The sequence below is a fragment of the Lutra lutra genome, chromosome 7, assembly GCF_902655055.1.
Source record: "Lutra lutra chromosome 7, mLutLut1.2, whole genome shotgun sequence".
Taxonomy (NCBI): domain Eukaryota; kingdom Metazoa; phylum Chordata; class Mammalia; order Carnivora; family Mustelidae; genus Lutra; species Lutra lutra.
In genome coordinates, this window is record NC_062284.1 from 4,472,410 (window position 1) to 4,486,137 (window position 13,728).

The following is a 13,728-nucleotide window of genomic DNA, read 5'->3' on the forward strand; positions in this document are numbered from 1 at the left end:
CTAGCTAGCTTTTCCCACTCAGAACTGCCTTAAATGGCTTTATCATGTCCTTTTGCCTCACCTTCCATTACAATCAGTTACATATACACTGGCTTCCTTTTCTAGCATTTATTCACTAAAAACTCAACTTCAATTTGCGATAGTAAGTATGATAAAAAATAGAAGCATCTTAAAAGGCCAATGCATGACGCAGTGAAGTAGCTCAAGAATTCCTCTGGACCCAGGCCCCTAATGAAAGCTGGATCTGAAGACGCTTTTAAATCCTTAAAAGTCAACAGTTCAGACTTGGAAAGGACTGACAAGAGGTACTTATCCAAGAGCCAGACGCCATCTGAAAAAGCAATGATCTGATGCCCATTACAACATAAATAAATGCAAATGAACGTGATAACTGCCTAGGGGGAAGGGGGCACAGAGGGATCCTTTCTACTTCTGTATATGGCTAGACCAAGAGTCAATAAATAAAACAATTAAACAGGAGAAGAAATCCGATTAAGAATTCTTGCCTTTAGGCAAGTGTCCTCTCTTTTGGCATAAACATAAGGAACGAGAAGATAAAATCTAGCCAGATCTCAGGATCCCCACAGACTTAACCCAACACCCACCCCATTTGACAGATGGGGGTACGGAGGCCAAGAAAGATCAAAGAACTTAGTCACTGAGCTCAGACTGGAACCCAGCGCTTCTGATTTCTAGTCGCCGGCTTTCTTCATTCTATCACATTTTAGGAAGTTTAGTCAAGGAAAATAGGGATAACCCCCTGAGGAAATAATTCTGCAGAAGCAAAAAGCTGTCTGCGCAGGACTCTGCACCGCACTCACCAGTCGGGAAATTTATTTATTTATTTATTTTTTAAAGATTTATTTATTTATTTGACAGAGAGAGAGAAAGAGATCACAAGTACACAGAGAGAAAGGCAGAGAGGCAGGCAGAGAGAGAGGAGGAAGCAGGCTCCCTGCTGAGCAGAGAACCCGATGCGATGCGGGGCTCCATCCCAGGACCCTGAGATCATGACCTGAGCCGAAGGCAGAGGCTTTAACCCACTGAGCCACCCAGGCGCCCCACCAGTCGGGAAATTTAAATGTTAAACAGGAAATGGGTAAGTAAATTGATTTGAAAATGATTACAGTGATTGAAAATGAGGATTTAGGGGCTTTGCAGAGACATGGAAATTGTCCAGATATAATGCCAAGTAGAAAAAAGTAGGGTACTGGGGTGCCTGGGTGGCTCAGTCAGTTAAGCGTCTGCCTTCGGCTCAGGTCATGGGGTCCTGGAATTGAGCCCCGCATCAGCCTCCCAGCTTCTCCTTCAGCCTCTACCTCTGTCCCTCATGAATAAATAAAATCTTAAAAGAAAAGGTAGTGTTCAAAATCAGAGACAGGGCAGTGCTAGTCACACCTGAATGAAACCCAGCTCTGCCCATTATGAGCTCCATGGCCTTAGGGAAATTCCTCAACCACTCTGAACCTCCAAAAGAACAGCAGTATCCACCTCCGAGGATTGCTCTGCGCCTACGTAAGAGAATGAATGTGAGAATCCCGTGTGTCATGTAGAAATGTTCGATTTCTGTTACTATCACAATCGTATCATATTTGGCTGTGAACTAAACAGGAGTCCAGTTGGAAAAGCAGTTGGAAAGAACTGGATACTGATACACAGACATGAAAAGAACCGCAAACGTAGGATGGGGTTACAAATACGCACGTTTTTTATTCTAATAACGCAATGTCATTTTCTGATCAGAGAGAGGCATTTTAAATAGGGACCTCAAAAAAAAAAAAAAAATCCTATTCTTGGGATCTGGCTCCTTCAGTTTGCTCTTTCCTCCAAAGGGGCTCGAGGCTCCCCGCACCTACTTTCCTAAGACTGCTGTGGCATCTGTTGGTGGACAAGGTCAAGAACAGCCTGGATCCCTTGGAAAAGATAGGGGTGGGGGTGGAGGGGTGATGACACAACACATTCTAGAATCCAGAACATCCTGCCTTGCTCAGAGCAGACCTGAGAGCACTCTGTGGCTACCAGTTGAATCAGATGCTTTCACACGCGGGTGCATATGTGCCTCCATTCACTCACTCATCCCGGCACTCTTTGGACCACTACTGTATGCAAGGAACTGTGCTAGGAGCTTCTAAAGAATGAGACTGATCCGCTGGATGAATTGGGAACAATCTCGATTACACAAGTGAAAAAAACAAGCTGCAGAAGACTGGGCATGGAATGCTACCATTTGTATTAAAAATAGATATATAAATATACATATTTATAAACTTGTAAATGCATAGGATTGCTCAGAAAGTGTACACAAGATCTGGTTAGATAACAGTGATAAATTCTAGAGGGGGGCTGGGGAACTGAAGGCTGGCCTCCGATCGGAAGGTTACTTTGCACTGTGTATTCTTTTGTATTGTTTGGATGTCTTGCCAGATACGTGTATTGATTTAAAAAAAAAAAAAGCAACAAAAAAATTTTTATAACAAGGAAAAGTGTGGCCAGAGCTGAGTGTACAGTTGGTGAACGGGGCAGGCAGGGGGCTCCTGCGCAAAATGTCTCGAACTCGCTAAGCCACACCTGCTACAGTTTTAAAAACCAGACTTTACATAAGTTAAGGGAACAGTTCTCTCTACACCAATTACAGTAATTCGGCACATCGTTGTGCAGACATAAAGCTGTTGGAAAATAAATACTAGTCATTCGTCAAGCCGGTCAAGCCCGTGAAAATTAGGCTGTAGTTTCTACACGGGTGGGGAGCTTATCTGTTTAACTCCATCTGCAGAAAGGTCACTCCCGAGAACGTGTACATAAGCACTTGTTACAGCAAAAGCATTTGCTGATGATGACAAGTGATAAGATAGCACACCCACTAAAAACACCTTCAGAAAAGAAGAGAGCAGAAGATATTGGGCCCTGAGGGAACCATGTTTTCTGGCCTGGCCCCCACAAAACTGACGGTCTTCAACAGCAAGATCAACCCCCAAGGTAAATGAAAAGTCATGGGCACCCCCCTTTGCTTCAGAACGTCCCGTACAGATCTCTTGCGCGGGATTCTCCCTGGGGTGACGAGGCACAGACCGGCTCCAAGGAGAACCTGGCACTCCGGGGGGAGGGGGGAGGGGTGCACCCAGCCACGGAGGAGGTAGGAAAACAGGTGTCCCGATGGCTGCAAAGTGCTGACAGGCTGGGAGGCAGCCAAAGCAGCCAGGCCAGGAAGGCAGTGTGGGGTGGGGGGTGCTGTGGAACCAGACGGACCTGACATGGCACCAGCACATACAGGCGGCCCAGCAGGTTCTCTGACCTCTCTGAGCCTCTGTTCTTCTCCGTGCCATAGAGGTGGATTAACTGGGAGGTCCCTGTGATTACAAAAATCAGGGGGATGCGGGCCACATCACTATTGCTGCAGCAGCGTGCACGGGCCCACCTGCATGCCAGCAGCAGGGGGAGGGGCCCCTCACCCCCCACCCCCGCACCCTAACAGCAAGAATCCATCGCACATGTACAGTGCCTGCGCGCACAGCATCTCATGAAGCCCGGGAAGTGAGCTGGACGGGAATTACCAGGACTATTCAGCAGTGGGGCGGGGCAGGGGTGGTGAAGGGAGAGGGTTTCCTAAGAGCCCGTTTAGGGCAGAATCCAGGCTGTGCCCCAGGTCTCCTGGTGACTAGCCGGGCATCCTGTCCACCCCGCACCATCCCCAGGAAGGAGGGCGGATGGGGTCCGGCCAGGCAGAGGCGCCTGCAGCTCGCTACCCTGCCCCCACTCCAGCTACCGCTGCCTGGGGGCAGGAAGAGATCCACAATCCATCTCAAGCCCTTCTCAGAGCCTCCTCGGTAGTGTTCCCACAAATGGACCATGGGGTGTGGGGTGGGCACCTGCAGTGGAATTAGGAAAGGGACGGCAGACAGCCAAGATGGGGTGAGCTCAGGCCTTGCAGGCAGCCTCACTACCTGCTTGGGAAAGAGGGACATGGTGGCCTTGCCAAGCATAGCAATCCTTAAACAGCACAGCCTCTCCAACACGGAGGCGAGCACTAACCGTCCCAGGGTCATGAGCATTTCCACTAAAAATCTGGCAGGGGACAGAAAAAGAAAATGCACTTTTTTTTCTGTTGTGAAAAGGTCAGACGTATTTATCTGACTTAATTTACGACTGACACTTAATGCCTTCCTTGAAAGAGCACCTCTAAGAACTCGGCTAGTCCCCACTTCCCTTTGCTGTCCTAGACCTGCCGGGCCCAGTCGCACCCCCAGCCGCACAGCAGCAGCTTGGGTCGGGGGTCAGAGGACACCTCCATGTGGCCTGCCCCTGGGGCTTGGTTGGGCCCAAATTCTGACCAGCCTGCCCTGTCTAGTCCCAATGCTGCCGCCTGAGAGCTCCCCGTGGCAGCAACAACACCAGGACCTCTTGAACACTGCAAGGTAACCCTAGAATTCCTCCCCTCTATCCCTCCCCCCACCCCCACCTTAGGAAAGGGGTCTCTCAGGAGGAAAATCCATTTGTAGGAAAGATGGGGGTGCCCAGAACATTCCAATAGGCCCTGAGGCCAATGCTGCTAGCCCCGGGGAGGCCTCGAGGGGGCCCCTTGGCCAGTATTAAGACCCTCCCCTTGTGTCCTTAGAAAGTCTCTCAGGGACCACGTACCAAGCTCCCGGTTTCCTAACCTCAGCTCCAGAATCCAGACAGGACCGTCCTCCGACAGCAGGCACGCTGCTCTCCCTGAGATGGGACCGGGAGGGAGTCTGAGAGAGACTGAAGTGGAGCAGGGCAGGGCCAGGCTCACTTGAAGAGGAATACAAGAGCCTACCCGCGTGGTAAGAAGATTTTTTATTTGAAATATAGTCTGAGCAACATGAGTGTAGCCGAGAGGAGGAGGGGCTGGCCTGCCTGGGGCGACAGCCTCTCTAATGGCACAGGAGCAAGAGTACAAATATTCCAACGTCTGTGTGCCCCCAACCCCGCGGGTCAGGAAGGGCAGAACCGCGGCAGAGCCGGGACGCTCAGCTCCCTCCGACGGGGTCTGCCCGCCTTGGCCGTGCCGCCTGCTCTCCCGAGTTCCAAGCAGGCGCGCTGCGGAACTTCCTCCCACCCACACAGACAGGAGGAGCCAGTGACAATTCATTCTCCAGGACTACTTTGGAGGGGAAGGAATCAGAGAAGGCAGGAAGGAAGGGCAACGATCGACGGCCCTCACCGAGCCAGCCTGAGTGAGCTCTCCAAGGGGGGGGCCAGCACCTGCATCCCCCTTCTCAGGCTCTGCGGGCAGGGAGGAGGGCTCCCACCAGAGCCCCGGCTGAAGGCAGCACGCGGGAACCTCCCAGAAGAGCACAGTGCTGAGGGGTTTCAAGCCGAAACGGCGTTGGGGCCGGGCCACGTAAGCGGCCTGGGGTTGGAAGGACACAGACGAGGTTGGGGTACCAAGAAGCAGCACAAAGCCATAAATAACAGAAGCAGATTCGGAGCTGGGAGGGTCCTGGGTGACCGCACATTTCCCGGGGCTGGAAACGCCCAGCCCCCCACAGCTTGGGGCAGACACGGCTCCAGGGCACAGCGGGCCACACTCACACTGGGGCAGAGCCTTCTCTCCTCCACTGTCCACACGGCAGATGGGGCACGCCGGGGCAGCACCCCGACCGCATGCACCGCAGAGCCTCCGGTCACACCTGAGGGGACGGAGCGGGGCTGTCCTGGTCCTGAGAGGCCTGTGCTGGACTCTGAGCATCTGGGGCACCGTCCTCCTCGGAAGCCGGGCCTCGCGATCTCGCCTCTGGGTCGCCCAGCAAAGGCTCTCCGGCACATTCTTCCAGTCCGTTCTCCCTGGTCTCCATGGACACCTCCTCCCCGGAGCCCTCCTCGGGCTCTGCTGCCTCCTCCTCCTCCTGGTCTCTCACCTTGTGGACGATGAAGAGGTGGCGGCTGAGGGAGCTGGCCGAGGTGTAGCACAGGCCACAGAGGAGACACTGAGCCGTGGAGCTGTCCGCCTGGTGCTGAGGTATGTGGCTCTGGAACTCGAGCCCCGAGTCCGTTGCAAAGCTACATTTCGCACACTGGAACAGGGACTTGTGCCTTTTGGTGGAAGAGACGGCTGCGCCATTGCTGGTGCCCGGAGCGTCCCCGGCTCCGCTGCCTGGTCTTTTCAGATGGCTCACCTGCAAGGGGACACGGCGTGAGCGGTGTCGGGTGGAGCCCGTGCCTGGCCGCAGCCCCACACCCCAACGATGCCACCCACGGACTCCCAGGAGCCCCGCCCCAGCCGGGATGGCCCCAGCCCCAAACCGTGGGTTTAGATTTGGTTTCTTTCAGGTTTGGGGGTTTGCTCTTGCTTTGTCTCATGTAACATATGCATGTGGCACCACATTCCAAGGATATGGGACGGGCAGGAGAAATCCTTCTTGGCCAGCTCTCCCCGGACCCGCCCACCAGAGAAGGCCACATGGCCTGGGTTCTGCGGCTTCCCGAGAGACCGTCTGTGCACCCACAAAGGGACAGCTGTTGCCTTTTACAAAATGAGACCACCACACGCACACTTTGCTCCAGCGTACTTTCCTACTTCAGGACACGGGCTGGCCGCTGTCTCCAGGAGGGCCCCTACATAGCATCGGCGGGGCGAACGGTCCCCTCCCGCAACATGAAGCTGCGCTCCTGCGTTGTTGTATGGCACATGGCCCTGCGGTGCGGGGCGTGGACCCCTTCAGGCCCGAGGCCAAAGGCGTCGGACAGAGCAATCCCAGGGACAGAACCACTGGATCAAAGGGCATGTGCATTTGGAGGGTGGGGGTGTGCATGTCAATCGCAGACAGACGTCCCCAAAACGTCAGCGGACACCCCACCTGCCGCGTGTGAAAGGCCTTTGGCTGACCAACGCCCTTCTCCAAGCGGCCGGGAAGAAACGCCCTGCAACCCCGGGCAGCTCTCCAAGTTTCCCAGACATGCCTGACGCTCCGAGGAGCAGCCCTCCCTGCCCCGGCGTGGGAGAGCGAGCGGTGAGGAGGGGAAAGCATATCGCTCCTCAGGTTCACCGGAAAGGGGACAAGGGCACAGAACAGCGCTTGTGTCGTACAGCAAGGGTCCAGGATCCCGGGAGTCTAGCTTTGGCTCCTCCCGTAACGAGTGTGTGTGTGTGTGTGTGTGTGTGTGTGTGTGACACACATGTGCACACGCGCACACACTCAGGGGAGCGCTGCCACCCTCAACCCTGCACCCCTCACCCCTCCACCCCTCCCGGCACTAGAGGGGCAGCAGCAGCTTGACACGGCACCTGTGGATCCGCTCCAGTGTCCACCAGGCACAGGAAAGCCACAGGCACAAAAGGCTAATGGCTGCCTCCCGGGTCTTCGTCCCTGTCCTTCATCTGCATGTGGTCCCGCACAGGACGAGAGAATGAGCCATGGGGAGGGAAGCTGCTGCTGCTGCAGGCTCCATGGCTGCTGTCACACATGGGCCCCCTGCAGCCGGCTCAACGGGCTCACGGAGCAAGTCACTCCCAGGGGCAGGGGCCCCACGCTCACCTGAGGGGAATGTCCACCCGGAGGTCTGACTTTGGACGTCTGGCTCAAATCAGGGTTTCTGATACCATGCATAAGGCTGATGTGGCTCTCCAGGAGGGAGGGCCGAGGAAAGCTCGGGCTGTCCTCTGCGCAGTACCTGTGGGAGCATAGCCCGAAGACAGGGTCTAAGGTGACAGGCCCCAGGGAGACTGGCGGGGCCACGCACACTGGCAGGGAGGTGAGGCGCACGCTGCTTCTGGCTCCTGGGGAGAGAGCTGGCTCGGGGTCATCAGGTGGCCGGGTAGTGCCGGGCACTCCCCAGAGACACAGAGCCGGCAAGCCGGCCAAGGTGGCAGACCACAGCAAGTCAGAATGCTCGTCCCAGCCCTGAGCTATGATCTCTCTCCACTCCCTGCCATCACTGCCCAGAGGTCCCAAGGCTGGGCCAGTGGTCAGCAAGGAGGAGGCCAGACGGGGCACATGGTCCCATCACCGTCACTCCTCCTAAAGCTCAGGGCCGGTCATGCTGACTGGCAGTGTAGTCTGGGGTGAGGGAGGTAGGAAGGGGGAGGCTCCGGGGCCACCACAGCGGCTAGAAGCTCATCCCCAACCGGCCCGGCCTCCCGACTGAGCCGCCGTATCTTTCCAGGAGAAACCTGCTTCTCTCCTGCTTCTGTCCCCCACCCCCCTGATCTCACAGCAGAGAAGAGCCCCAGCAGTGCTGGCCACAGTCCTTTTGAACCTCAGGCCTCCTGGCTGGCATGTCCAGCACTCACCCGCAAGTATAGACTTTCTTCACTGTGTCGTGGTTGTTGCGGATGTGTTTGCGCAGGCTGTTCGGGGTGTGGAAGGACTGCTCGCACTGCCGACACGGGTACCGCTTCAACGCCTGCGGGAGACGACAGGACACAAAGCATCAGAACTCTAGGACTGCTCCGGGGGTCTTTGTACGCGGGCGGAACAGGCAGAAAGCCCTCGGGCTCTGTGGGACCCACCCTGCCCAAAGCCCCGGGCACCCTGAGGGGTCCGCCACATAAGGGGGCTCTGACCCCACAGGACAGAAGTCCAGGACTCTGGCACTACCTGGGGACCACATGCCGACACTTACCCGACCGTGGCTCTTCTTCATGTGGGACACGTAATTCTCCCGATCAGGAACCCACTCCTGGCACTCCTGGCACGTCCAGCCAGTGTTCCTCAGCCGGGGCCTGGCCTCGGCCCTGCGATGGGCCTCAGGCCTGCCCCAGCGGCTGGAAGGCAGGGAGCTGCCCCGAGCAGCCACGCTCGTGGCTGGGGGCTCGGTAGGAACTCGAGAGCCGGGGCGGCTTGAGGACGTGTCCGATGAAGACTGGAGGCTTGACAGCTCGTCCACATTTCGGGGAACACCGTGGGTGCTCTGGGGATGGGGAGAGCGATTACTGACTGGGTAAGGGGAAAGAGGCACAGAGTCAGACCCCCGGCCTGAGGCGCGTGCCCTCCTCCCCAGCCTCCTTCCCCGGGGCACCCCACCTTGACGTGCTGCATCAACTCTGGCTTCTGCAGGAACAGGAGTGGGCACTCGGGGCACTTGAAGACGCCCACCTGCGTCTTGCTGGCGTTCTGGTAAAAATGCTGCTGAATGTGCCTCTTCTTGTTGAAGACCATTTCACAGGAGCACTTATAAATGAGCCTGGAGAGACGAGGCCCAGGGAGTGAGGGGGCCAGGCTCTGGGCACGGAACCTCCGCCCCATCTCCGCTCTCTCTTACCAGGGTCGGGTTTGGGAAAGCACTGCTCTGAGCCGATGTGGCTACTCCCCTGCCTTGGGACGCCTTCAGTGAACCCCGGGCAGCCCCAGCACCAGCCCCAGCTCCCTGGTCCATCCTAACACCTTCCCCTAGAGAGCCCAGGCCACTCGGCTCCACCCCACAGGCCTGCCGGCCCCACGCCACACTCACTGGGAGGGTCTGTGAGGCTGGGTGGGGTGCTGGGCGGCGCTGTGGTCCGCGGTGCTGCTGGCAGTCTTGAAGGCCATGGGGCAGAACGCACATTTGTGGAAAACCTGGCAATGTCGCTCCTGGATGTGGCTTTTCAGCAAGGCCAAGGTCAGGTGGACGACCCCACAGTGCACGCACCTGGACAGGGGTGGTGGGGTATGAGAGGCGCATGAGACCCAGAAGTCATGCTGGGGGAGGAGGACGGAGGGCAGGAGCAGAGCCATCTCGGGGGCCCCCTCTCCCCCTCCACCCTCCACACGTGCACCCTGAGAGCCTGTCTGTTGCCTCCACGCCCAAGGCTATGCTGGCAGGAATGGAGAGGGAGGGGAATGGTCCCAAGACGATATAAACAAAATCCTTTGAAGCGCGACACCACCGCAGGGGTGCAAGAGGCCACAGGAGCCTGGGCCTTCCCACAGGCTGCTACCGAGTGAGCAGGGACGGCCGCATCACGCAAAGTGCGACTGGGAGACGCCAGGCTAGCCCGAGCCACAAGCACCGGAAAACACGCAGCCTCAAAGCCCAGGACAGAATCCTCTGGGGTGGAACAGTCCAGGGGAACCCGTGCTGACCGCGGGAATGTTCCACACTGTACTGGCCATGTGGCTACTGAGATTTAAATTAATAAAATAAAACACAGCGGCCAGTCACGCTGGCCACATGTCAAGCTCAACAGTCAGGCACGGCCGGTACAGCTCCGGACCACGGGGCTCCGAAGGCCCAGGCTGTGTTTTCCAAACACCGTTTAGCAAATATATCGTTTGGATCATGCATGAATTATATCAAAGCACTTGCTTCTGAGACCGGGCCGGGCTCTTCTGCCGACTTCACAACCTCCCTCTCTAAATGGCCTTCCCCTTCCACAGTCCCACGAGCCTGTGACCGACATGACATTCTCCATCCACTCCAGGCCCTAGACCCTCTCGCGTGTTCCTTCTTTCCTCCTGCCCACACACAGAGAGCCCCATCTCCCCCACATGAGGAATCCGCTTCCCTGAGCCCAGCCACTCCCCTCAAGGTAACTGTGAGCCCCCCCTTGTTGCAGTATTGCCTGACCCCATAACCCCAACATCCCAGTAAGACCAAGAAGAGAGGCTGTTGCATTACTGGAGAAAAGGACATGCCTTCACTTACAGACCCTCTGACTCCCAAATACAGCCCTTCCATTCACTCCCTGAGCCTGTTTTCACAGTGCACTAACATCATCACAGAATCCCGCCTGGTCCTTTTCGTTTTTCTTCCTTTTCTGTGTATCTGCGGGGTGGGGATGGGGGGACACAGGGAACCCCCTTTGCAAATTTAATTAGCTATGAGGAGCAGCCCGCAGAACCGGGAAGCTGTGTGCGACGACCTCTGATGTGCGCTCATCCCTAAACTTGTACGTGCTTTAAATTAGAGTTTCCACACGAGCTACTTAATTATATTTTCTTTTCTCTCCCCTAAACAAAATAGCGACCAACTTCTAGCACACAGAAGTACTTCCACACTACAAGTATCGTGGGGAGAAAAGAAAATCCACATATTTCCAAATTCATCCGAAGTGGCCAAGTAGACCTGATCCGTGTAAGGAATCTTAAGTGGCCTTCCTCGTACAAGCTGACCAGACGTCAGCAGGGGCAGTATAAACACGTGCTTCAAAAATGCGGCTAAAGGGGCGCCTGGGTGGCTCAGTGGGTTAAAGCCTCTGCTTTCGATCGAGCCCCGCATCGGGCTCTCTGCTCAGCGGGGAGCCTGCTTCCTCCTCTCTCTCTGCCTGCCTCTCTGCCTGCTTGTGATCTCTGTCAAAAAAAAAAAAAAAAAAAAAATGTTTCCTTTACTTTGGTCTTAGAGAATACAGCTGTTCTGTTTAAAAAAAAAAAAAAAATGCGGCTAAAAACCCCCTCTATGTACTGAAGAGACACTCTGCAAAGAAGCCTCATGGAGAGTAAGAACTCAGGAGTGAAAGAACCCACACCGCGTCAGTGAGGGACCGAGTCAAGTGCGGTTTGCAAGCTGATGGAAAAGTAGGAAGAGAAATCTGACCCCAAGACAGAACTCTTTACACCAATTTTTTAAAGAGAAGATACACAATTACAGAATCATATGCCATGAAATATGTAAAGTTTTAGAAAAGACAAAGAGTAGTAAAATACTTGATTGTCCTAATAATCACAAATAATTTAAAAAACGACAGATCATTAAGAATAGTTCAAACTTGCTCCTTTACGACATCACTGGCCACTCCCCAAATTTTCAACAAAGAGCAGAAAAATTTACACAATTCTAAACTGTATATATAACATATATACACATTTTACATGAAGTACCTACACATAAAACACATAAAATGTACTTTGACAATGTCTTCGAGAAAAGCAAAAACAACACAAAACAAAGTAAGATTGTAAGACTCTGTAGTAGAACTCAATGAAATGGAGCACAGGGACACTGAGAATTCACTGAAACGTAACACCCACAGAACAGGAGATATTTGCATGTCATGTATCTGACAAGGGACTTACATCCAGAATAGACAAAGAACTCTTACAACTCAATAGTAAGATAATAAATAACCCAATTAAAAACCAGGCAAATAGACATTTCTCCAAAGAAAATACCAAACAGAAAAGATACTCAACGCAGGGAGCCACTGGGAAAATGTAAATCAAAACCATAACCGGACACCACTTCACACCCACAGGGATGGCGGTCAGCAGCAGGCAGACAACGACGATGCCAGCAAGGATGTAGAGAAATCATAAATCTCATCTGCCCGCTGGTAGGGATACAGAAACGGTACAACCACTCCTGAAAACAGTCTGGCAGTTCCTCAAAAAGTTAAACAGAGTTAACAGGTGGTCCCGCTCTTTGACTCCCAAGTGTCGACCTAAAAGAACGGAAAATTTGCGTCCACACCACAACTGACACATCCGTGTTCGTCAGGGCGTTACTCATAACGGCCGAGAGGTGGAACCCCAAGTTTTTATCAGCTGGTAAAGGGATGCGTTAACTGTGGTATCTACAGGCAGGGGAGCATCATTCCGCCGTAACAAAGGAGTGACCTCTTGACATACTACAATAGGGCTGAATCTTGGCTAAAACTACAGATCCTATGATTCCTTTTCTGTGAAATGTCCAAAAGAAACAAATATATGAGGCAGAAAATAAATTAGTGATAGCTAAGGGAGGGGGGAATGGAAGGGTTATAATATAGAGTTTCTTCTGGAATGAAGAGAATGTTCTAAAATTGGTTGTGATAACTGAACAACTCTGTAAATCCACTGAAAACCACTGAACTGTACACATTACGTGGGTGAATGTGTGCTGTGTGTCTAAATAAAAGTGATACAAAAAATACACGCGAATAGCAAAGCTCTTAAGCACGACCGAGACGATACACTTGTGCATACGCATCCTGAGTTCAACCACGGGCCTCTGGAGGCTGGAATGCCAACAGCCCCAGTAAGCCCCCCAGCTGAATCACGTTACTCTGCTGTCGGACATTCCGTACAAAAAGGCCTGACAGGGGCATCTGGGTGGCTCAATCGGTTAAGTGTCCAACAGGGTCCTGGGATCGAGCCCCGAATCCAGCTCCCCACTTAGGGGTAATCTGCTTCTCCCTCTCCCTCTGCCCCTCCCCCTGCTCCCTCTCTCTCTCAAATAAATAAACATTAAAAAAGAAAAAAAGCCTTGAAAAACTGAATCGCTTTTGAGACACTATGTTTCTTTTTACTCTTGCAGATGAAAGTAAAATAAAATATTGAATTAAAAGACCAAAGACCAGGGACGCCTGGGTGGCTCAGTTGGTTAAGCAGCTGCCTTCGGCTCAGGTCATGATCCCAGTGTCCTGGGATCGAGTCCTGCATCGGGCTCCTTGCTCCACAGAGAGTCTGATTCTCTCTCTGCCTCTGCCTGCCTCTCTGCCTGCCTGCGCTCGCTCACACTCTCTCTCTGACAAATTAAAAAATAATAATAAAAATAAAAAATAAAAGACCAAAGACCAGGGCGCCTGGGTGGCTCAGTCTGTTAAGCCTCTGCCTTCAGCTCAGGTCATGATCCCAGGGTCCTGGGATTGAGCCCCGCATCAGGCTCCTTGCTCAGATTGCTTCTCCCTCTCCTGTCTCCCCTGTTCATGATCTCTCTCTCTCTAATAAATAAATAAAATCTTTTTTTTAAATGCTATGAATCTATCTGTATCATTGGAAACTTCTTGGATTCAAAATCCAAAGATAAAAATTTAAGTACTGCTTGCATTTTTAGTGGATTGGACTTGATCTTGAAACCAGCAGCACACGC

General features: G+C 53.6%; 1 protein-coding gene across 4 annotated transcripts in view; it reads right to left on the reverse strand.

The window, feature by feature from the left end:
• Positions 1-4,798: 4,798 nt before the first annotated feature.
• Positions 4,799-13,728, reverse strand: part of ZNF592 (zinc finger protein 592) — a 48,103-nt gene continuing 39,173 nt past the window's right edge. For all 4 annotated transcript variants that reach the window (XM_047736255.1, XM_047736256.1, XM_047736258.1 and 1 more), the window contains 6 exons: positions 9,415-9,591; positions 8,988-9,147; positions 8,587-8,874; positions 8,255-8,367; positions 7,500-7,635; positions 4,799-6,140 (listed from right to left, as the gene is read on the reverse strand). In XM_047736255.1, coding sequence (XP_047592211.1) covers positions 5,649-6,140; positions 7,500-7,635; positions 8,255-8,367; positions 8,587-8,874; positions 8,988-9,147; positions 9,415-9,591 — 1,366 coding nt within the window. In that variant the 3' untranslated portion in view covers positions 4,799-5,648. The remainder of the gene's footprint in view (positions 6,141-7,499; positions 7,636-8,254; positions 8,368-8,586; positions 8,875-8,987; positions 9,148-9,414; positions 9,592-13,728) is intronic.